Genomic DNA, 24,535 nt, shown 5'->3' with positions numbered 1-24,535 from the left:
GTGGAGTGCCTCAGGGATCTGTATTGGGACCCTTACTTTTCAATATATTTATAAATGATCTGGAAAGAAATACGACGAGTGAGGTAATCAAATTGGGATGAGACTCCCAGGAATGGGAGATTTACAAACCCAGCCCTGGATGGCTGCCCCTCCTGGCATGGTGGAGCTGGTTGGCAGCTGTGGACTGTAACCGGAGCCTCAGGCAGCTTTTGCCAGTCCCAAGATGGCGCCCGCACGAGACCCTGAGACAAGAGATCTGAGACCACGGGACCTCCGCTCTGTCTCTGCCCAGATCCCTCCTCCCTTTCATCTTTTTTCTCCTCCCTCCTAACCCGGAACATTTCCTGCAATTTCTCTGCAAGCTCGGCCATCGAGAGAGAGAAGCAGAGCCTGAAGAAGCGGAGAGAGAAGGGAGAGAGCCTGCAGCTTCCTCCTCCCCAGGAGAGAGCATGGCCGAGGCAGAGCCTGCGCAGGTAGGAGGGGCAGAGGGGGAGCAGACAGAGACATTTTCATGCACAGGCAGCTTTTTGGGGAGCTTTGCCTGCATTTATGCTCGGGTTGGGAAATGTTCGAAGGTTCCCAGGACAGCAGTTTCTAAACTTTGGGTCGTGATCTTAAATGAGGCGGGGGGGTCCCCAAGCCCTGCCAGCAGAGGAACTAAAAGATCGGCCAGCGAGCCGCTTGCCGATGCCCCTTTGGCGACTTACATTGGATTATTCTACACGCGCGCTTTCTGAACGATTATTGCTGCTTATCCTGGGGTTTAATTTCTGGGAATACAGCGCGCTGTCACTTTTTTTTTGGGGGGGGAAGAGACCTGAGAAAGAGAGGGCAGAGCGGGGAGAGGTGTGAATCAGTTCTGCCTTCCCCCGCCGAAACGGGAGGCAGAGGATCATTTTCGGCCCTGCCAGCCCCTGGAGGAAGCAGAGCAGGGAGGGCAGGAGCTGCTCGCTCTGAGAAAAGGGGGCAGCCGCCCGGCCCTGAGGCGAGAAGCGTCTCAAGATCAAAGACAGGGGAGGGGGGGGGGGGGGTGAATCCCTGTCAGCCCCACTGCTTCTGCCACTGCTGGTTGTGTTGGGTTCCCCACTATCAGGCTGTCCACGGCCACCTCTGCTTGTGGTGATCAAACTGGTGGAGGGGAAAGGGACGAGTGAGTGAGGGGAGAAGTGAGGGAAGGAGCATGAGATTGGAGGAGGGGCACGAGTGAGTGAGGCAAGAGAGAGTGAGTTGGGGATCGAATAGAGGAGAATGGGAGTGAAAGGGATCCGGTAGGGTTGTGGGTGGAGGGAAGGAGAGTGGGGTGAGGGGCTCAAAGGTTGGAGATTGGGGGATCGGTTGGTAGGTGGTTTTGTGGTGCAGAGAGTGACGAGGGCTCGGTGGGACTGAATTGTGAGTGAAATAGTGTGGTGGAGGGGAGGGGACAGGGTGTAGTAGAGAGTAGCTGGGGAAAGATGATGAAAGTAGGGTAATAGAGGGATGGTAGCGGAGAGCGATTGGAAGAGGAGCATGCATGGCCTCTCTTCCTTCGCAGCCCGAGGAGGCAAAGAGCAGGAGGCTGTGCCTTTGAAACTGCCCCCAGCTCCCATCCGAGGACAGGCAGTGCGGTTCCTCCCATTGTGCTCCCATCCGCAGTGCAGAGGAGAGGCAGCAGATGCCTGGACCCTCCGCCTTACTGTCCTGAAGAGGGCAAGGAGGAGAGTCGCTGGCGAGGGGTAATTGCCCAGGGGGGATGAGAGATTCAAGGACCACCAGGAACTGGCAGTGAGATTTGGAGGCTCTATGAAAGATGTTTTTGCAAATACCAGAATCTGCTTTTCCTCCAATTCAGAACATTTTCTATTTACCTCTGACCAAGAAGACAATGAGAAAAGAGTGCAGCAAGATATCTCTCTTATGGGCCGATATAGTACAGATGGAGCGCACTGTTAACCGGCATTTGGACACGCGTTTTCAAAGCACTAGCTTTACCCCTTATTCAGTAAGGGGTAATAGCACATCCAAAACGCGCGTCCAATACCCCCCCGAACCTAATAGCGCCCACAACATGCAAATGCATGTTGATGGCCCTATTAGGTATTCCCGCGCGATTCAGTAAGTAAAATGTGCAGCCAAGCCGCACATTTTACTTAAGAAATTAACGCCTACCTTGGGTAGGCGCTAGTTTCTGCCGACACCGGGAAAGTGCACAGAAAAGCAGTAAAAACTGCTTTTCTGTGCACCCTCCAACTTAATATCATAGCGATATTAAGTCGGATGGTCCCGAAAATTTAAAAAAGTAAAAAAAAAAAATAATAAATTTGAAATTAGGCTCGCGGTTTGAAAACCGGATGCTCAATTTTGCCGGCGTCCAGTTTCCGAACCCGTGTGCTGTCAGCGGGCTCGAGAACCCGACCACCGGCAAAATTGAGCGTCGGCTGTCAAACCCGCTGACAGCTGCCGCTCCTGTCTGAAAGAGGCGCTTGGGACGCGCTAGTGTCCCTAGCGCCTCTTTTTACCGCTGGGCTTAATTTAAATACATTTATTTACTGAATTGCGCGCACAGGAGAGTGGGCGCTCGCCCGCTCTCCTGCGTTTTTTTACTGTATCGGCCCGTTAATTTGACCGATTTTTCTTGAGAACTCTGCTGCGCAAACCTTCTCTCGAGTAACTTGAGTGATCTCATTTGTGGTCTTGCAAGACAGGAACAACGTTCTCCGTGTTTTGGGGTTTTTTTTTTTTCTCATCATGGTGTCCTTTTATAAAGGGGAAAAAGTTTGGATTTTTCCAGACTTAGCTGAACCTGCGGGAGAAGGAAGGAGGAAGTTTCTTACCACGGGACCTGAGGTCATTCCTTGGGGGGGCTTCCTGCATTTTCAGACACCAGTGTAACATTCAGCTCTGTCAGATGTAGTTCCTTGACCCTTGGTAATTGAGGGACCTCATCGATGCTAGACGCAGTGCGTCCCTGCCCTCCCTTTAGGGGTTGGTCTGTATAGAGAAGGTAAGCTCTGTTCAGGGTCTCCATCGTATTTAGAAATCTGTTCATTTATATGGTTGTTTGCCCCTGAGACCATTTTCTGATCTCCTCCCCGGTTTATTGTGATACATAAGGAGGAGGATACTGCTGTTTAGCTTCGTTCGGATATTTTTTAAGTTATTTTGTGCAATTATGCTGTACCTCTGTTTTTTCCTTTTTCGAGTGTGTTGTATGCGAATTAATCTTAAATTCTAATTAAAAAAAATAAAGTGAAAAAAAAAAAAAAGAGTATGAAAACCAGGGTATGTTGGTTTAAGTATCAGAGCTTGTGTATTCAGCTACCCAAATTATAGAGAACTGAAGAGGGAAGAGAGCAAACAAGCTTTGTTAAGAAGTGGATGTCCTGCACGTTGTTAGCAGCGGGTTTATAACCTTAGCTGGAGCAGCACAGATGGGAAACGACCGGACAGACTGGGTGGGCTAAATGGGGTCCTCAACTGCTGTCATTTACGATGTTGTTATGTTTATTACTATTCTGGAAAAATGCAACCTTTAGGCATCCCCATGAGACAAGACCAAGACCCAAAAGTGCTATTGAGGAAAAGAAAATCTAGAAGGTTTCAGGACTAATTAATGTTTTGGGTACTTGCCAGGTTCTTATGACCTGGATTGGCCACTGTTGCAAACAGGATGCTGGCTTGATGGACCCTCGGTCTGATCCAGTATGGCATGTTCTTATGCCATTTTGTATAAATGCTCCTCAGAATTAACATACCGGCTGATACCAAACGTGGGCATAGAAGATCCTTTTCCATATTTAATAAACTTTAGAGGAAGTGTGTCAGGAGTTTGTGCTGCTGTGCCTGAGGCTGAGTGGGTGCTGAGCAGGTCCCTCTTCCTGTTCCAGGTCCCTGTAACATTTGAGGACGTCGCTGTCTATTTCTCCGAGGACGAGTGGGAGATGTTGGAAGAATGGCAGAAGGAGCTTTACAAGGAGACCATGCAGGAGAATTATGAAACTCTGACATCACTGGGTAAAGATGATTTTTTTTGTTCCATTATTAGAGGTTGTACAGTGGAAATGTTTGAATGCCTTCATGGTGGGGTAACTAGAAATCTAGCTGGAGTGTTTCCAGTCTCTTCTACATAAACATCCAGTGGGTATTTTGAGAAAGAATCCCAGTAATATGTGATTATCTGAAGGATCCATTGTGCTTCTGGTCTTGCTTTGGATATTGTGCGTGGAAACCAACTATTTCAATATTTCTGGGCAGAGTGGTGGTTATAATGTGAATGGTATCTATTTCGTGTTGTTTATTGCATAACTGTTCTGGAAGAATGAATAATGTTGAATGTTTATCCTGGAGCTGCACTGGCTGGTGTGTGTCAAAGTAGGATATAATAGTGATGGTGGTGCCCAGTGGTTTAGAAACAGGTGGGCTGAGAACCAGGGAATCCAGGGTACAAATACCCTCTCTCTCTCTCCCACTGGTATTCCTTGTGACCTCGGGCGAGCCCTTTCACCTTCAATTGCTCAGGAGCCAACTTAGACTGTAAGCCCTTTGGGGGAAGAGACCAACTACTGGACTGAAAAGCAGCTGAACCTCGAGTTTGGGCTTGGAAAGCGCAGTGAGAAAATCAAAATCCAGTTTCCGTATGGCGTTCAGAGGCTTATTGAAAGAGGAGAAATGCCAGGCAGGCAGGGAGAACTGGGCTTCTTGAGTCTAAAAAAAAAAAAAAAAGGACTTAAAATAGGTCTGGCACCAGTGGGGCAAACAATCAGCCACTCTCCTCAAAAGTTCCTGCTCTCTACCCCGCCACAATGCAGCGGATCTAGAAGGAGCACAGCAGTAGTGTCTGTTGGTGCCTCAGACACTTTTTACACAAGGGAAGTTTAGGCAACCTATCCCATGTTGGGGACAAAGAGGGAATGGGTGGAAGTTGCTGGGTCTGGCATGCAGTCGAGCAGAATAGCAGTCCTGCAGGAAATGAAATGCAATGTGGAATCCTTATGGATAGAAATTCCATGTGTGATGGGTGAGAGTATAGCAGTGGGTGTATACTATCGCCCACCTGGCCAAGTTGAAGAAACAGACTGTAATATGCTTGCAGAAATTAGGATAATACATTTTGGCAACACAATAATTATGGGAGATTTCAATTATCCCTTTTATTGATAGGGTCAGTGTCTCATCTGGATGTGCTAGAGAGGTTAAGTTTCTTGATGCATGAATGACTGTTCATGGAGCAGTCAGTCTTAGGATAAGCTAGAGGGTCATCTACTTTAGATGTAGTCCTCAGTGGAACCTTCAACCTAGTGAAAGGGGTTACTGTAATGGGACCACTTAGCAATTGTGATCATAGTACAATCAAATTTGACATTTTCACAGGAAGGAGGATATTAAGTAAACTGCTGTGGTAGAATATAGCTTTAAAATGGGATGCCTGGAACGCCCTTCCGGAGGAAGTGGTGAAGGCCAAAACTGTGAAGGATTTCAAAGGGGCGTGGGATAAACACTGTGGATCCATAAAGTCTAGAGGATGTGAATGAAGAGAAAAGGCATGGGGGTGGCTTGCGGGAATGATGGCTACTACCTGATGATAATACCCTTATTCAATAAAACATACACACCGGTTAATGCAACTCCAACATTGCTCTATGCTTCAACGGCAAGAGGAAATGTGGGGAAAAGGATTGCATTCACAAATAAGATTGGAGTAGCTTGCGTGTTGCGGTGGTTACTACCCCAAACTAAATAAGCCTGATACTTCACTTTCAATGCATATCCAGTGTAGCTCTCTGCTTCAATGGCAGGAGGGAATGAAGATAAGAGGATTTACATTCAGACAAACTACCAAAAAGGACTGAATTGCATAGTCTGGATAAACAAATAAGCATGGGAGTAGCTTGCTTGTTGCGGCAGTTACTACCCCTAACCAATTAGGCTTGATACTTCACTTTGATACAGCTCCAGGACTGCTCTCTAGATCAATGGTGGGGGTGGAAGGAAATTAGAACCAAAAAGTTACTAATAAGGGCCCTGACCTCAGCAGTCAGAGTAACAGATAAGTATGAGAAAAATAAGTGTGAAGCTTGCTGGACAGACTGGATGGGCCGTTTGGTCGTCTTCTGCCGTCATTTCTATGTTTGACGTTGATAGAACAAGGAAATTAGTTAGACAAAACCTAAAAAGAGCAGTTGTAAAGGTTAGAGGTTTCCATGAAATTTGGACATTGTTAAAAAATTAGAGATGTCCGGCTTTGTTTTTCCCACGGTTCGGGGGTTTTGTTTTTTTTTCGGGGGCCCCGATTTTCAGATTAGTGTGCGCTAACCTGGCAGCGTTAGAGCGCGCACTAACTCAAAAATGAATATTTTTCCATAATTTCGGAAAAAATTAAATCGTTTTTCGGTTCTCCCGAACCATTCCGAATTAGGCAATATCGTTGACATTGCCTAATTCGGGAAAAACGATTGCACATCCCCATTAAAAATACTATCTCAGAAAACCTGAATAAAATATATTTCATGCGTTAAAAAGGTTGAAGGAAGACCATACGGGAGGCAGGCGTAACTTATTCAATAAAGGTAAGGGGGGGTTCTAGGTAGGGCTGGGGGGCGGGTTAGGGAGGGGAAGGTGCGGGGGGGCGGAAGGAAAGTTCCCTCTTCTAAACCCATCTTACCCAGAGCATGGCTCCAAAATGCCTAAATGGGGTAGAAGCGATCCTCAGGCACTTCTAGCCCACCTGCTGGTATGTAAAAATGGTGCAGGTTGACCCTGTCATCAGCATAATTTGTTGTACAGAAGTACCTCTGTTCCCTTGTAACATGTGTTGGCTGTTGCCTTGGCTCTCAAAAGCCAGGAGTAAACTGATTTACAATTGCAGTATAGTAAACCTCCCTTAGCAAAACAGCACTAACTCCCAATACTCAAACAGTAACAACCCTATGTATGAAAAGGCAATACTGCAAATATTACACCAGGCCCTAAAACACCAATATACCTGTTAGGGAAACAGAACAAGCTAAGCTGCTGTAGATCTCTACACAGAAATTACATATTAACAGAATACCTCACCCTTGGTCACACATGCAGACACAGACAGAACCTCACCATATACAAAATAAAGAGTCCATAAAGTTTAAGTGGAACTGTGCAGAGAAAAACTGAAAGGAAACTGCAAAAAGCCAGACTGTGTATGCAGTGCAACAATGGAAAAACGGAAATAATGCATTCTTCATAAAACATGAAACAATAAAACCAAGTAGATAAATTAATAATAGTAAAATCATACTAATGAAAAGAATAAATATTTCAAAACAGTTGATTAATAGAATAACATTCAATACACACACCACACACACACACACACGCTCTTTCTCACATAGATACACATGCTCTGTCTCTCAAGCAGGATCCTCTTTCATGCCTTGATTTTTTTTTGGCCGCTGGCCTGCTAAGATGAGTTTCAACTCTGATCACTATCTTTCATCCTCCTACCGGAAGATCTTCATCGATTGCCCCCCCCCCGCAGCTCGGCCATGTGTCTGGGCGAAGAAGGCGATGGCTCTGCTTCTAGGACCAGCGCCTTCTCTGCGGGCTTCCACTCCCAGGCTCTTTCCATGGTCTCTAGAGAGAACCTGGCCCTGTCCCAGACTTTGGTTCTGAGCGATGCATATGAGATCACCAGAACCAACGAGAAGGAGCCCACCGTAGGTCTCCACAACCACTTCGCTATGTTGCTGGCCATGAGGCAGAGGCAGGTGGGACCCCCTCCCAGCTGGGGGAAATCTACCAGCGGGAGATGTGGGAACTGCGGGCTCAGCTGGAGGAGCTGAATGCCGACGAAGCTCAGATCGGCGAGGAGCGGGAGAGCCTGAAGAGCGGCGGCCCGAGGGGAACTCGAGTACACCTCATGGGGGTGGTCCGGCAGCCCCATTGCAGCTCGTTCTCTCTCTCTTCCATCGGGCCTGCCCATTGGGGGGGGGGGGGGGTGGGGAGGATCACGGAGCAGGTCTCAGTGAAGGCAGCAGCAGGAGCCTGTTGCACTGCTCCTCCTAATGTGCCCCGGCCCTGCAGCTGTTCGAAACCCACAGTACTGTTGCTTCCTTTGTGCTGATCTCCTGCATCACGAACATAGATGCATGAGCTCAGCCGGATGAGTTTTGAATACATTCGCACACACCAGGAGAAGTAGTGGAATGGGCTTCCCTCTTCTGAGTTTGGATCAGGTATGGGCAGAGGTGTTGCTTGCATGAAGAACGCTGTGCAGGACTGCACCTTAGAGGGAACGTTGACGTGCATGTCTCTCTCTCTGTCTCACTGCGCTGTCACATGACATCTTGGGCTCCAGATTCCGTGGCATTTAACGGGGAACTGGTGAGTTTTCTGGTTAAATGCCAACTTCTGAATATTTCTCCCACTTCTCCGACTAAAAGTTAGCCCGGGTAACTCATTATCCATCCTAAACTTTAGCTGGATAAAATGGGCATTCTGAGTGTGCTCCGAGCTGGAGCTAAGCTAGACAGGTAACTTATCCAGCTAACTCTCGTCATATTGTTGAATGGTTGGGTGTATTCAGCGGGGTGGCTGCACCACTGAATATCCCACCAAAGTTAGCTGGTTAAGTTTAGCCAGATAAATTTGCAAGCTGGTCAGTGGCTTGAATATTACCTCCCTTGCTTCTCGGGTAGTATGAGGCCTAAATGAACAGACCGTCGCATTTAGGATGGGTTTCAGATCTCCAACATGACTCGTAATGGGATGAAGCTACAGGAGCATAGAGAAAGGATTAACTGAGCCTCTACGAGCGAACGCCTCGCCCTGGCACCTCTTCAAAGACCCGCCTAGAAATCCGATTGGTTGATTCCTTGTCCTGTCAAGTTCAGATCGACGAAGTCTCTACCAGTAATAATAATTAGGGGGGCAATTTTCATGATTGTGAATTTTTAAAGTGAAAATTTGGATTAGTGAGATAAAGTACTTGCAGGTAATTCATAGTGAAATTCCCACATGGACTTTTCATAATGAATGACCCAGGCTTGCCCCTGCACTAGTCAGACAGCAATTCTGAAATCACATTTACCCGTGTTAGATTTCAACATTGCCCCTATATTGCATCACCATGTAAAGAAGGAAGCCATCCAAATTCAGACTGATAATCCTTAATGACTAAGAATAAAACCTTTTATCTCGTCCCTATGATAGGACAGTGATTACATTGGATTTAATGCTTTAGCTGTGCAAAACTCCATTATTTCTGAAAACTCTATATTGGAGTAAAACGCATGCCCTTAGCTCCCCATTGCACATTCAGCTCCGAGGGTCTAAATATGGAGCCTGAGAACTTTTTCCTGTGCCCCCAACATGTGAAATAACGTCTGCATTTTCTGTCTTACCCAGCAGGTTATGGGATCAAACATGAAAATAAGCAACAGATGGGATGCGCCAAGAACCAGGAAACCCACAAGACGCTCCCAGAGAAGGCCAAAGAAAGGTTTATCCAGGGATCTAAGTGGATAAGAGACTGGAAGAGAGAGTCTAACTCATGTCAGGAAAGAGACAGCACTGAAAAACTCGGAGGAGAGTGTATTTCTGGAATGTTAACAATTAATACTCTGCCCCAGTCAAGTACAGAAGGGAAGATATCCACTTGCACATCATGGGGATGGGAATTTCACAGGAGAAGGCAACCTAATCTCTCACACGCCTAGAGACACGAGGGAGAAACCTTTTGAATGCACTGAAGATGGTAAGAGCTTCGATTCACCATCTGAGAATCAAATTATGCTCCAGAAGATGCACAGAGGCAAGGAACTATGCCTTAAAGGCTGCATTTCAAGAGTGCAGGTAACGGAACCTCAGAAGATCTGCCCAGGAGACAATATTCATTTATGTACGGAGTGTGGTAAAGGTTTTCTTAAAAAATGGGAATTTAAAAGCACTGCAGGATCCATAAGAGAGAAAAACCATTTACATGCCTAGTTTGTAGTAAAATCTTTACTCGGAAATCAGTTTTAAAAGAACATCAGAGGATTCATACGGGAGAAAAACCATTTTCTTGTTCAGATTGCGGTAAAGACTTTAATAAAAAATCAAATTTGAATTCCCACCAGATGATTCATACAGGGGAGAAACCATTTACATGTCTAAACTGTGTGAAAAGCTTTTCTAGGTTAGCAGATTTAAAAGCCCATCAGAGGATCCACACGAGAGAGAACCCATTTCTGTGTGCAGTTTGTGACGTAGGCTTTCCCCTGAAATCAGTTTTGAAAGACCATGAGAAGATCCATAGGGGAGAGAAACCATTTAAATGTTCAGATTGTGGTAAAGACTTTAATAATAAATCATATTTGCACTCTCATCGGATGATTCATACAGGACAGAAACCATTTAGATGTCTAGATTGTGGGAAAAGCTTTAGTTGGAAATCAGATTTAAAAGCACATCAGAGGATCCATACGGGAGAGAGACCATTTGCTTGTCCAGATTGTGGTAAATGTTATACTGTGAAAGCAGGTTTGAAAGCCCATCAGAGGATCCATACAGGAGAGAGGCCATTTACGTGTGCAGACTGTAATAAAAGCTTTACTCAGAAATCAGGTTTAAATGCTCATCAGATGGTACATACAGGAGATAAACCATTTACATGTTCAGATTGTGGTAAAAGCTATACAAAAAAAGAAAGTTTAAAAGTACACTTGAGAACCCATACGGGAGAAAAACCTTTCATATGTCCAGTTTGTGATAAAAGATTTACTCAGAAATCAAGTTTAAAAGCCCATCAGATGATACATATCGGAGAGAAGCTATTTACATGTTCAGACTGTGGTAAAAGCTATCGTAAGAAAGCAAGTTTAAATGTACACCAGAGAATTCATACTGGAGAGACCCTATTTGCATGTCCAATTTGTGATAAAAGGTTTGTTAATAAATCAATTTTAAAAGCACATTCAAAGATCCACACAGGAGAAAAACCATATACCTGTTTAAACTGTGGTAAAGGTTTTAATAAAAAATCAAATTTAACAGCACATCAGAAGATCCATACCGGAGAGAAACCATTCACATGTCCAATTTGTGGTAAAGCTTTACTCAGAAATCATGTTTAAAAGCCCATCAGATAATACATATGGAAGAGAAGCTATTTACATGTCCAGACTGTGGTAAAAGCTATCGTAAAAAAGCAAGTTTAAATGTACACCAGAGAATTCACATGGGGGAGAAACCATTTATGTGTTCCAGTTGTGGTAAAAGCTATACTAAGAAATCAAATTTAACAGCACACTGCATGATCCCACACGGGAGAGAAGCCATTCACATGCCTAGTTTGTGGTAAAGATTTGCTAATAAATCAAATTTAATGGCACACTGCATGATCCATACAGGTGAGAAACCATTTAGTTGTTCAAATTGTGGTAAACATTTTAATAAGAAATCAAATTTAACTGTACATCAGAAGATCCATACAAGAGAGACACCATTCACACATGCTAGCTCTGGTCAAAGCGTTAAAGTCAAATCAAATGTTGAAGCACACCAAGAGAATCCACATGAGCAGAGACCAATTGAATGAGAGCAGAATTATCTTGCAAAGCTTGCTTACTACCTTCATGTGGTGACCTCACAGAATAACTTCTACACCAAAATTCAGCAAGGCAACCATTCCTTTTGAAGTATAAGAAGAAATACATACTGATCATACATCATCCAGGATAAAAACGGTGCTGACCCTAAAGAGAGGTGAATTTAACCTAAAGATGAGTGTGAAAGGTGAGTGATGTGCTGAGCATGCTTGTTCTGATATATTTCGATGGCTGAAGAAATGTAACATAATGAGGAGGCTGAACGTGGAGAAACTTGATACTCCCAACTCAAAGAACATTGTGAGTTGGAGAACTGAATATTGAGAAGTTGTCTCTGGGGGAAGGGCGCTGCGCATAAATGCTAATATGGTACTATGAGCCTCCCCCCAACTGAAGGCTGAGGCCAGCTCAAACAAAAAAAAAAAGTCAGGTGGAGCAGATAATGGCTGAAAAAACTTCCCTTCTGTGACAATAGCTGGCTGGGACTTGCAATCTAAGGATTAATTAACCTTTGATCAGTTAAAGACTGAGTGCTTGTGACCTCCGCTCATGATCTCATCATCTGGAAGAGGCAGTCAACTGACACTTGGCTTGGGCTACCCATAATCTCCTCATCATCCAGAAGTTTCTGGGAGTGGTCTATCCCGGCTGACCACCTGACCTGGATCCGTGACTTTACCTTCCAAACTCATCACTGAAAATGAGTCTTGCCTCTGCCTTGTCCTGCCACGTGATTGGATCACCATACAACATGGGCCAGAACCACTGAATACTAAAATAGTCATAAGCCTAGTGGAGCTGTAAACCCAAGCCGTGGAAAACCTTCCCACTGAGGGAGGAGAACTGAAGGACAGCAGCAGGCCTGGCATGGTGCCCCCCCCCTTGAGTGAGGAGACCCCAGCGGCAGATCTGGAAATGAAGCGGTCTCCCTTGAGCAAGGGGGACCCCAGCGGCAGACCGGGAGGAGGAGTCTGGTCCCCCAGGAGGATGTGGACCCCAGGTGCAGTCCGGGAGGCGAAGTCAGGTCCCCCAGGAGGGCGTAGACCCCAGCGATACACCAAGGGGTCTCTCAGAGCAGAAGGAGATGATTTAGATACAATGGACCTTCCCCAGGCCAACACTGCCCACTGCCCAGTTTCATCTTTTCACAATGGGTGAGACCTGGGATAAAGGGGGGAGGATAATAATAATACTTAAGTAAGTGGACACGCAAGTAGACCCTTCTATCCTACATTGTGGTATACTGTGGGGGGGGCCAATAACCTCAAATTGCCAAATATTAAATGTTCTTGCTACCTTGTAGAAACGTGTATAGTTGTGTAGACTGAGACCACTACCCACAAGTAGATAAGTGTGCTGCTTGACATCCTGTTAGCAATGTACATGGTCATATAGAAATGTATATACTTGTATAGTCCAATAAACCTGTATATATTTGTACAGACTGCCAGCCTTGTTCACAGTACCATTTGTTTTCCTGGGGTGAAGGGAGGGAAATCCCACCCACTAAACACCTTCCCCAGGTGGGAGGCACCAAGAACGTGAGGACCGACAAGAGTTTGCCCTAGGGGGGGCTCCCGCCAGGTCGATCCTGGACCCAGGAATTCCCTGCGAGGTAAGCGGTCAAGGGGGCGTTACATCCCCAAGCCCTAGCAGTCACTCTACCTCAATACCCCCATTCCCTCAATCAAGTCTCTCGCTTTCTCTGTTCTCCCCATCCCCAGCAGTTAAGTCTCTCTCTCCCTCTCAGTCCTCCCATCCCTAGCAGTCACTCTCAGTCCTTCCAGCTCAGCAATCACACTCCCTCTCATCTCATCCCACCTATCCCCAACATTCTCTCTCTCCTCCCCATTCCCATGTCATTCCTCCCCATCCCCAACAATCTCTCCCTCTCAATCATCCACACCCAGTAGTCACTCTCTCCCCCCTCTCAATCCTCTCCTCATCCCCAGCAATCGCACTCCCTCTCATCTTACTCCACCTATCCCCAGCATTCTCTCTCTCAATCAACAGTCTCTCCCTCCTTCCCATCTCCAACAATCTCTATCCCTCTCTCAATCCCCATCCCCAGCAGTCATACTCTCTTTTGCCTCGCTCCACCTGTCCCCAGCATTCTCTCACTCTATTTCCCTATTCCCAGCAGTTACTTCAATTTCTATCTCAATCCTCCCCGTCCCTACTCGTCACTCTCCCCCACATATCCCCATCATTCTCTCTCTCGCTTCCCCCATCTGTCCCCCCGTAGTCACTCTCTCTTTCTTTCTGCCTCGCACACAGCAGCACAGGTCACAGACACAGACTCCTTCCTACAACCAGACACTTCCCTGGCACAGCAGGTGTGTGCAACCTCCTCCTCCTTGCCCAGGACCCATCTCCCGTCACTTCACCTGTGTCAGCCGAAGAGGCAGCTTCCATCCCAGGGCCTGGCAGTTCACCAACAAGCCAAGCTGCCTCACAGTGACTCCTCCTGCACCCAGCGTGGGTCTCGGCCTTCTTCAGTACTCCTTTGTACATGCCCTCTGGTACTGAATTGGGAAAAAGGCAGCACAAGCCGCCTTCATGCCTTTGTTCCATGCAGAGGGAGCTGAAAAAAAATAAAAAGCAGTGTGCTTGCCCCGTACGGAAATAGGGTGCATAGTTTAATTGTGCCTGCCCCAGGAACAGGAGATGGTGACCGATAACACAGCCTGGGTCCGCGTGGGCCGATGGCGAAGATGCTGCCTATTTGTTTCTTTGGCACTTGCGCTGCTGGACACAGGCATGGAGAGGGTGTCTGTGTCTCATGTTGCTGGTATTTCTCCTCCGCTCTGGTGGTGGAGGAGGATTTGCAATGGGGCATGAAAAGGGACACATGATTGGGTCCCAATTAGAATCTCTTAGGAATGAGCTGAAAAGTTTAACATTTTGGGAGAGCTTGGACAAAGTCAAGCAAGAATACTTTGAAGGGGGCAATGAAGCTAGTTGCATTCTTGCTAGAAAATTCATAGAGAAAACGATGCAAAGTCAGATCTTAAAGATTAAGAGCAGAGTGTGGAAAATGATCCACGAGATAGAAGGAATTGGTAGTCAGTTTTCCCAATTCTGTCAAGAAGGAGTATATAGATAAATATTTAGAGGGGTATTCAGTTGCCAGTTGTAGAGAAAAGGAGCATCTTAACTAGGAAATAACAGTCTTTTGAAGTGGAACAGGCAATTAAAGAGCTCGAGCAGGATAAAGCACCAGGACCAGATGGTTGCAGTGTGGCAGAGAAAATTCTTTAGATTTATTTGGAAAAGGAAACCTCCCAGGGTAGTGTGAAGGGTGATGTTTCAGATGGGGGGGGGGGGATATTGGGGGGGTTCCTTGCTTACATACTAAACTTGTAACGGCACAGACTAAAGCGATTATTGATGTGCACGGCAGTAGTGAGAGGAAAAGGTGGGTTTTGTATGGGACAGGTTATGATGGGGGAATAACCCCTGGAAGTGCTAATATGGCCTCCTAAAAAAAGGAAAGAATTTTATCGACTACAATGCCCGCTCATCCCAAGCCTTGACCCTGGAGGTCTGGGATAAATGGAAGACTTTTATAGTAGGAGATAGGGAATATAATTTTAGAATGTCATTCCATTACAAAGTAATAAGGGTACACCCCCCCCCCCAAAAAAAAAAAAAAAAGGAAAAAATGGATTATCTGGGTCCTGGGGCCTGACCTGTATGTCCCAGAAGGACTGCAAAGCAGGTTGATGTAGTGGGGAGCAGTAAGGGATTAGTAGCACGGCCCAACATTCATAGCAGGAAAGCTGCCACTCAGGGATTCAAGATGGCTCGGGTGCTGCCAGCTCAGTGACAACACCAGGGGGAGGGATAGCGAAACATTTTTTTTTTCTACAGAGAGGCAGTTTAGAATTTGGAAAGAGGTGAGCTGCAGTGCCACAGAGAGAGAGAGAGAGCGCTATGCTAGTGCTTCTCTCTCAAAGTTAAAAAAAAGAAACACTGGCAGGAACGATAAAATACACACAATAGAATGAATAGGGATGTGTTTGAAAAGTGCCTAATTATTTAAGAAGCGGCGAAGGCATAGTTTAGTGTAGGTAAAGTTAATTGAATCGGGGTCGGCACTGATAGTTTTGATGAATGAAAAGGGTAAATATTTACGGAGATGGCTTATGAGAGAGAGAGAGAGTAAGCATTCCAGAAAGAAAACACGTGAGATTCCCAGAAACTCCTCTTCCGAGGGAAAGCCTGAAGTGGAAACATTCACTCTGAGTCTTCCGGTGAATTCTAAACTGGAAACATTTCTACTAGGGCAACGCCTCCCCCCGCTGTGGTGGCTAAGGTGGCTACTAGGATATGGGGTTTTGGATGTTTACTCTGGGAGTCACTAAGGTCCCCAAAAGAGGGGTTATGAGAGGAAAAGTTTGCTCTCCTTCCTGTTGGGTCTTCCAGTAACAGGAACCAAAGGACTGACACGGACCCAACCAGTCTCTCAGGGGGTAGAAAGGGAAGGCGCAGAGTCTTTGAAAGTATAACGCTCAGAAAAATTGAATGTAAGCTTAAAGAAAACAGTTTAACAGTTTTGTTTGCCATTAAAATGTTTTTATTTATTTTATTTAGGAGTTTTATATGCTGTCGTTCCAAAATAAGATCACAATGATTTATAAAATCAACATTCATACTCTGGGTCGACATTCATACTCTGGGTCAGTACAACAGCGAATACATACTCTAGGTCGTATTCATGCATAATCTGGTTCATCACACCAGTAAATACCTATTCTAGGTCAACACATCAGCATCAGGTACAAGTTAACTAGGGTGCTATGAAGGAAGATCGTAACCTATAATTTTCATTTCATTATCCTTCATGTCATACGCAGTATGTTGTCTTGTCACACTTTACATCGCTCAATAGGGATGTGAATCGTTTTTTGACGATTTAAAATATCGTCCGATATATTTTAAATCATCAAAAATCGTTAGAGGTGATATACAATAGGAATTCCCCCGATTTATCGTCAAAAATCGTAAATCGGGGGAAGGGGGAGGGCGGGAAAACCGGCACACTAAAACAACCCTAAAACCCACCCCGACCCTTTAAAATAAATCCCCCACCCTCCCGACCCCCCCCAAAATGTCTTAAATTACCTGGGGTCCAGTGGGGGGGTCCCGTTGTGATCTTCCACTCTCGGGCCACGGGTGCGTTAATAGAAATGGCGCCGGCGCTACCTTTGCCCTGTCATATGACAGGGCAAAGGTAGCGCCGGCGCCTTTTTGGTTCCTGTCCCCCGACGTCACGAGCATAGGAGATCACTCCCGGACCCCTGCTGGACCCCCAGGGACTTTTGGCCAGCTTGGGGAGGCCTCCTGACCCCCACAAGACTTGCCAAAAGTCCAGCGGGGGTCCAGGAGCGACCTCCTGCACTCGAATCGTATTGCCGTATTGCAAAACATTTTGCAATACATTTTGCAATACAAAATGGCGCCGGCCGATTGGCCATTTTGCAATACGGCAATACGATTCGAGTGCAGGAGGTCGCTCCCGGACCCCCGCTGGACTTTTGGCAAGTCTTGTGGGGGTCAGGAGGCCCCCGCAAGCTGGCCAAAAGTCCCTGGGGGTCCAGCGGGGGTCTGGGAGCGACCTCCTGCACTCGAATCGTATTGCCGTATTGCAAAACATTTTGCAATACATTTTGCAATACAAAATGGCGCCGGCCGATTGGCCATTTTGCAATACGGCAATACGATTCAAGTGCAGGAGGTCGCTCCCGGACCCCCGCTGGACTTTTGGCAAGTCTTGTGGGGGTCAGGAGGCCCCCCCAAGCTGGCCAAAAGTCCCTGGGGATCCAGCGGGGGTCTGGGAGCGATCTCCTGCGCTCGTGATGTCAGGGGACAGGAACCAAAATGGCGCTGGCGCTACCTTTGCCCTGCTGTCATATGACAGGGCAAAGGTAGCGCCGGCGCCATTTCGATTAACGCAGCTGTGGCCCGAGAGTGGAAGATCACACTGGGACCCCCCCACTGGACCCCAGGTAATTTAAGACATTTTGTGGGGGTTCGGGAGGGTGGGGGATTTATTTTAAAGGGTCGGGGTGGGTTTAGGGGTTGTTTTAGTGTGCCGGTTTTCCCGCCCTCCCCCGATTTACGATTTACTCGATTTTAAAAAAAACAAAACCGCGACGATCCGATTCCCTCCCCCCCCCCCCCAGCCAAAATCAATCGTTAAGACGATCGATCACACGATTCACATCTCTATCACTCAATAAGTTGCTCAATTTACTAACATCTAAAGTTCTGACAGTGACGCTATGAGCATATTGGTATTTTACGTTAGATCATATACATTTCTAAAGAGCCATATTTTCAGTTGCCTTTTGAAACTCTTTCTTTCCGTTTTCAGCTGTAGTGACTCTGGAAGAGAGTTCCATAACTTGGGACCCACTATGGATACAATTTGGTCTCTTATTTGTGTTAGATGTGTGTTCCGTGTTCTAGGCAGCTTTAGAAGTCCTTTGTTTTGCAATCTTAGGGCTCTCTGCGGTGTGTATGGTTGGAAGGTCACTCCTATTAGCCATAGATTAATGTTGTTGATGAGATTAAAATTAGAATCAGTATTTTATAACGAATTCTGGATTGTACAGGAAGCCAGTGCAGTGCTATCATCGAGGGGGTGATGTGGTCAAATTTCCTTGTCCCTAGCAACAGTCTAGCTGAGGCATTTTGTAGTAATTGTAGTGGTTTTAATAGTCCTGAAATTGCAGTAATCTATGTTTGAAAATATTAGTGTTTGTAAAACAGTGCGGAAGTCCCGTATTGTTAGTAAAGGTTTCAGCCGACGTAATTTGCTTATATGCTTTTTCATTGAAAAATTCTCATTGATCTGTATTCCTAGGTCCCGTACTTGATCTGGAGGTATGATGTTAAAGTTTCTTAGGTCTAGGGTTGGCAGTTAAATCTGGTAAATCTTGTTCTCCTCCGTGGATACCTCCAGGGCGTCTGGGGCCTTCCTGGTTGGCCATGACAGAACTAAAGGCTTGAGGAGAGAAACATGGAATGTGCTGGGGATCTTCAACGAAGCGGGTAGATGTAGTTGATAGGTAACGGGCCCTGTTTGCCAGACAATGGGAAAAGGCCCGATATAGCGAGGTGTGAGTCTCATGGAAGGTGTACCCTAAGCCAGATATGGTGAGTCCTTAGCCAAACCTTGTCTCCCGGCTTGAATTGAGGTGCTGGTCACCCATAGATGTCAGTTGCCCTCTTCACTCTTAGGGTGGCTCTCTGAATCATCACCTCAGTACGGGTCCACAACTCTTGGAGATCTTGTGCTGTTAATTGGGCCGCTGGAGAAGAGAAGGACAATGGAAATGGTAGTGGGGGGGAAAAGCTGTCATCCATAACAGTCAGAAATGGGAAAGATCATGTGGTGTCGTTAATATGAGAGTTGTGAGAAAATTCTGCCCATGGGAGAAGGGATGCCCCATTTTCCTGATACTCACTGATTAATTTAGAGGACCAGCAGCGAGAAATTCCCCACGGGCTTCACCAGTGACATCATCACTCAGGGACTACTTAAGACCAGTCACTGCCTTCAGCATTTGCCTCTGCAACAGGTCGAACTCCTAGAGAGTAGCTCCCAAAATCTCTTGAGGCTCATTGATCTAGCCGGGAGGATCGACCGTCTCCAGCAGTGGTCCCGGGAGTTGCGGGGTCATGAAGGCAGGTAATGCTTGCCCTGTCATTTTCACACCCCCTGGTCCCAAGCTCAGTGACAGTTCCTACTTCATCTTGACTTGAGGAACCGATGATTCTTGGGTAGAGTTGCCTCATGCTTGAGAAGCACTGTCGTCCTCTAAATAACGCAGAGAGGCGCACAATTGTGCCTAGGGAGATGCCGAGGGGGCCTGGAAGTTGGCAGCAGGATCAGCGGCTCCATGCCACGAAGAGGCAGTGTGGCATCGGCGGCAGTTCCCCACTATCGAGAGGGGGCCCTGGGCTGGTCCGGCCGTGGCGCTGCTGCGAGGGGTGATTGAGGCCAGCCATGGAGCTCTGTGGCTGGTGAGGGCAACAATAATTGATATTAAAAAAGAAACATAGTAATGACGGCAGATAAGGACCAAATGGTCCATCTACTCAGCAATCTACTTATGATAGTAACTGCTGCTCCATGTAGGTTACCCCCATGTGTTCTGTTAAGAATAGTAACTGCCGCTCCTTGAAGGTTACCCCCATGCTTTCTGTTAAGGATAGTAACTGCTGCTCTGTGCAGGTTACCCCATGTGTTCTGTTAAGGGTAGTGACTGCTGTTCTGTGTGGATTACCCCATGCATTCTATTAAGGCTAGTAACTGCCGCTCTGTGATGGTTACCCCCATGCATTCTTGTTAAGGATAGTAACTGCTGCTCTGTGCAGGTTACCCCATGTGTTCTGTTAAGGGTAGTGACTGCTGCTCCATGCATGTAATCCCCATGTTTCTGTTAAGGATAGTAACTGCTGTTCTGTGTGGATTACCCCATGCATTCTATTAAGGCTAGTAACTGCCGCTCTGTGATGGTTACCCCCATGCATTCTTGTTAAGGACAGTAACTGCTGCTCCGTGCAGGTTACCCCATGTGTTGTTAAGGGTAGTGACTGCTGCTCCATGCAGGTTACCCCCATGTGTTGTTAAGGGTAGTGACTGCTGCTCCATGCAGGTTACCCCCATGTGTTGTTAAGGGTAGTGACTGCTGCTCCATGCAGGTTACCTCATGTGTTGTTAAGGGTAGTGACTGCTGCTCCATGCATGTAATCCCCATGTTTCTGTTAAGGATAGTAACTGCCATTTCATGCAGGTTACCCCCATACGTTCTTTTAAGGGCAGTAACTGCCGTTCCATGCAGGTTACCCCATGTGTTCTGTTAAGGGTAGTAACTGCCGCTCCGTGCAGGATAGCCCCATGCATTCTGTTAAGGGTAGTGACTGTCACACCATACCGGTTACCCCCATGCAGAAATGGTATAACATCTCTTTCTTCAAGCCTTTAGGGATCCACAGTGTTTATTCCATGCCCTTTTGAATTCATCAACTGTTCTCGTCTTCACCACCTCTTCCAGGAGGGCATTCCTGGCATCCACCACTCTCTCTCTGTGAAGAAATGCTTCTTGACATTGGTTCTGAGTCATCCCCCCTGGAGTTTCTTTTCATGATCCCTAGTTCTACTGTTTCCTTCAGCAAAAAAGGTATGAGGTTTGTGCATCGATAATACCTGTTAGGATGCAGACCTTCAGATACCTATCTCCCCTGCACCTCCTCTCCTCCAGGGTTTACATATTTAGATCCTTCAGGCAAAATTCTGTTACTTGATGAGTCCACTGCTAGGTCTCTGAAAGAACACGTGATTTTGTTTGTAAAGTTCCTGAATGACAGAAAAGGCAGAAGAGCCGTTTTTCTCTTGTGTGTCATTAAAAGATTCCCTCTGTTAGACGTTACCCAATGGCCATCCCCGCCCAATTACAGGATCTTAATTTAACACAGATCCTGTCGGAGAAACACGCAGTAGAAGCCAGAAATGATGGGGCTGCTTGCCGTATGTCCCCAATTCAATTAGGGCCTGATTTTTAAAAGCATTTACTTGAGTAAAACTGGGCTTTATTCGAGTAAATGGGTTTTTGAAAATTGCTACAATATATGCCATTGAATTGTCCATAGGATTTACTCACATAAATGCACTTTACGTGAGTAAATAGCGTTTGAAAATTGCTACAATAGTAGTTACATTTATGCGCATAACTCCTTTTGAAAATTACCCCCTTAAGATTTCAGCCACACTTTTGCAGGTGAGATGGTCTCCATCGTCGGATGGGCATTCAATAGTAACAGAGTGAATGATGGCGGATAAGACCAAAAGGGCCCATCCGGTCTGCCCAGCAAGTTGATGATGGTGGTAGCTGCCGCGCCGTGCAGGTTACCCCCGTGCAGAAATGCTACCACAGGTTACCCCATTGGTTCATTTCCAGGTTCTTGCCGCCAGGGATCTTCAGTGATTTTATCCCATGTCTTTCTGAATTCCAGCATAGTTTGTTTTGGTTTTTTTTTTTTTTTATCTTCACCACCTCCTCCTAGAGAGCAGGCCAGGCTTTCACCACCCTCTCAAAGGAAAAAAAACATGCTTCACGACGCTGTTCCTGAGTCTAGCCCTGGAGCTTCATATCATAGCCCCCTAGTATTACCGATTCATGTTTATTGGGAAAAGTTTGTTTCTAGTGCATTTTTAATACCTTAGAGTAATTTGAAAGTCTGTAGCATATCCTCCCTGCCCCTCCTCTCTTCTCAGTTATGCATATTTAAATCCTCAAGTCTCATGTCATGTCCACATCATTGTGGTTGCCTCTCTCTGGGCCACTTTGATCTCTTTTTTTTTAATTTTTAAATTTTTTTTTTAGATATGGCCTCCAGAAGTACTGCGGATAGGGCCTTACCCATGATCCGTCCAGGCACATTATTGCCTCCTTTTCACCACTGGTTACGTCTCTCTCTGAGCAGCCCAGCATCTCTCTGGATCTAGCCATCGTCTTGACTCATTGCTTTGCATTGCACTGCACATAATTTATATGTAAGTGGTCCTGCTCTTGTCCAACATGAAATTCGTGGAAGATTCTGACCGTTTCCTGCAAACACGTTACAAGTGTGCTTTGTAGCTTACAACCTGGGTCATGCCAGCTCTGAGAAGAAATTCTATAATGCACATCCAGACAGCCTGCAGGAGTATCTGATGTGGATAACCTTACAAATACCTTTATTATACAAATTCATTAGCATTAGGGAGCAGTTCAAAACACTTGTTTGAGGTAGCAAGATAATTTTATTAGCAGCAGAAGTAAAAACAGCTTAATATGGTACGATTATTTGTTTTCTTTCTTTTTGGTTTATTTTGCTACAGCACTGTCATGTAAGATAGTCAGAACTTAAGCATTGTCTAAGCTCAGCTTTGCACTTCGGAATTATGCAATGCCAAGCCAAATAGCCCAGCAGAAAAATAATCAAGCCGGCGTTCTCACCCTTCAAAGTACTGCACAAGTCTGGGGTCATTTCTGTTAACAGGACGCTGTTCCGATCACCACAGGGCGAATCCAGCAAAGCCCCTCATGGTGGACGGCAGCTGAAACGCCCCAGAGTCTCACAGAGATGGCCTCTGTGAGGTATGACGGCAGAAACAGGGTAACTGTACTAGCTAGCCGAGGTTTTTCAAGGGATGTTGGCAAGAAAAGCTACTTCTTGATTACAGAGCAACTGTACTGAGCACTTGAAACTCAGGCTTCCTGCAAAAAAAAATAAAAAGTTCTGTAAGCAAAGCCCTCTTAGCAGAGCTCTGGGTAATTCACGGGAGGCGGAACCACGGCAAAAAAAATCCCATGGAAAAGGATAGTTCAGAGTCCTTTTTTTTTTTCCTCTGAAAAACAAACCTCACAGAATATTCAGTTCCATAGGCTCCAACGTTGATCTGGATTGGTCGCTGCCCACCTCCTATAGACACAGGATTGGTGGGGATGCAAATGATGTCGTCTGAGTCCCAATGCATGGGAATATTCTCATTCGGGTTAATGAAGTCCATTCAGAGAGAGTTCATTAGCACAACAGGTGCTAGAACAATACCCATTTCAATAGCTGGATACAAAGTTTTTACCAAGGCCATGCTTCACAGTTCTTGTCCAAGGTTCCTTCTCTCGTTTGGGAGGTGATGACAGCTCTCTGATATGAAGAAACAAAAGTAGTCTTTTCCCCTCTGTGTGAAAATCAGTCTCTAAAAAGTTGCCAAAATCATCACAGGGCTGCAAAGCCCTTGCTTTAGGCCCACACCTTTTACTCACTCTGGGGCAGATTTTCAAAAGGGTACACGCGTAAGATACGCGCGTAACCCCCCGAAAACCTGCCCAAAGCTCCCCCTGCGCGCGCCGAGCCTATGTCGCGTACGCTGCCGGCGCGCGCAAAGCCCCGGGACGCGCGTAAGTCCTGGGGCTTTCCTGGGGGGGGGGGCGTGTCGGGGGGGGGGGGTGTTGCGGCTGGCGCGTCATCGGGGGGCGTTCCGGGGGCGGGGCTGCGGCCTCCGGACCAGCCCCTGGACCGGAACATGGCGCGCCGGCAGCTGGCCTGGCGTGCGCAAGTTACACCTGCCTCGGGCAGGCGTAACTTTTGGAATAAAGGTGGGGGGGGGAATTAGTTAGGGCCGGGGGCTGGGTTAGTAGGGGAAGGTGGGGGGAGGCAGAAGGAAAGTTCCCTCCGAGGCCGCTCCGATTTCGGAGCGGCCTCGGAGGGAACGGAGGCAGGCTGCGCGGCTCGGCGCGCGCAGGCTGCCGATTTTGCGCAGCCTTGCGCGCGCCGACCCCGGATTTTAAAAGATACACACGGCTACACGTGTATCTTTTAAAATCCGGCATACTTTTGTTTGCGCCGGGTGCGCGAACAAAAGTACAGGCGCGCGTAGTTTTCTAAAATCTGCCCCTCTGTGTGTGCATAGCAGTAATCCTCAAGTTCATTATGCACATCTTGTTCAGGGTCACTGCAAGCCCAGGTTTGGATTATGGACTTCAGGGAGGCAGGGATCGAAGATACGAAGAGAGAAGCAAATATTACAATATCCAGAACACACACACACACACACACGACAGCACATAGAGCTAACAAGAGTAAAATGCCACTGGTGTCGGATATGTCAGCTATAATTTAAAAAGTACATGTAAGAAAATAACTTTCCAAGTCTCATTATCAGATAATTAAAATAAAACATGCTTACCTTTTTTTTTTTTTCTTTTTCCTGATGTAATTCTGTTCTCTCTCCTCTGCTGTTACGCTCGCCGGCCGCGGGGAAACTGCTGGCTCCGCGGCCTCGAGCTGCCAGCCCGACGCCGTGGATTCCCCCCCCCCCCCCCCCCCTTCGCGGCTGGAACGCCACAGACACCGCCGACTCCCTCCCGTGTCCGGCGTCCTCCTAGGCACACGCGAGTGCATCTCTCCTTCATTTAAAGGGCCCGCGGCGGGAGAAT

General features: G+C 46.7%; 1 protein-coding gene across 1 annotated transcript; it reads left to right on the top strand.

Moving 5' to 3' along the window:
• Positions 1-398: 398 nt before the first annotated feature.
• On the top strand, positions 399-11,066 carry LOC115083172 (gastrula zinc finger protein XlCGF26.1-like). The gene is made up of 5 exons (XM_029586979.1): positions 399-473; positions 3,864-3,990; positions 9,358-9,643; positions 9,798-9,804; positions 9,897-11,066. Exons 1-5 carry the CDS (start codon positions 450-452, stop codon positions 11,064-11,066), a joined length of 1,614 nt encoding a protein of 537 aa, XP_029442839.1. The 5' UTR covers positions 399-449.
• The last annotated feature ends 13,469 nt before the right edge of the window (positions 11,067-24,535 follow it).

The sequence above is a fragment of the Rhinatrema bivittatum genome, chromosome 2 (assembly GCF_901001135.1).
Source record: "Rhinatrema bivittatum chromosome 2, aRhiBiv1.1, whole genome shotgun sequence".
NCBI classification, from domain to species: domain Eukaryota; kingdom Metazoa; phylum Chordata; class Amphibia; order Gymnophiona; family Rhinatrematidae; genus Rhinatrema; species Rhinatrema bivittatum.
This window is presented reverse-complemented; position numbering and strand designations above follow the sequence as displayed.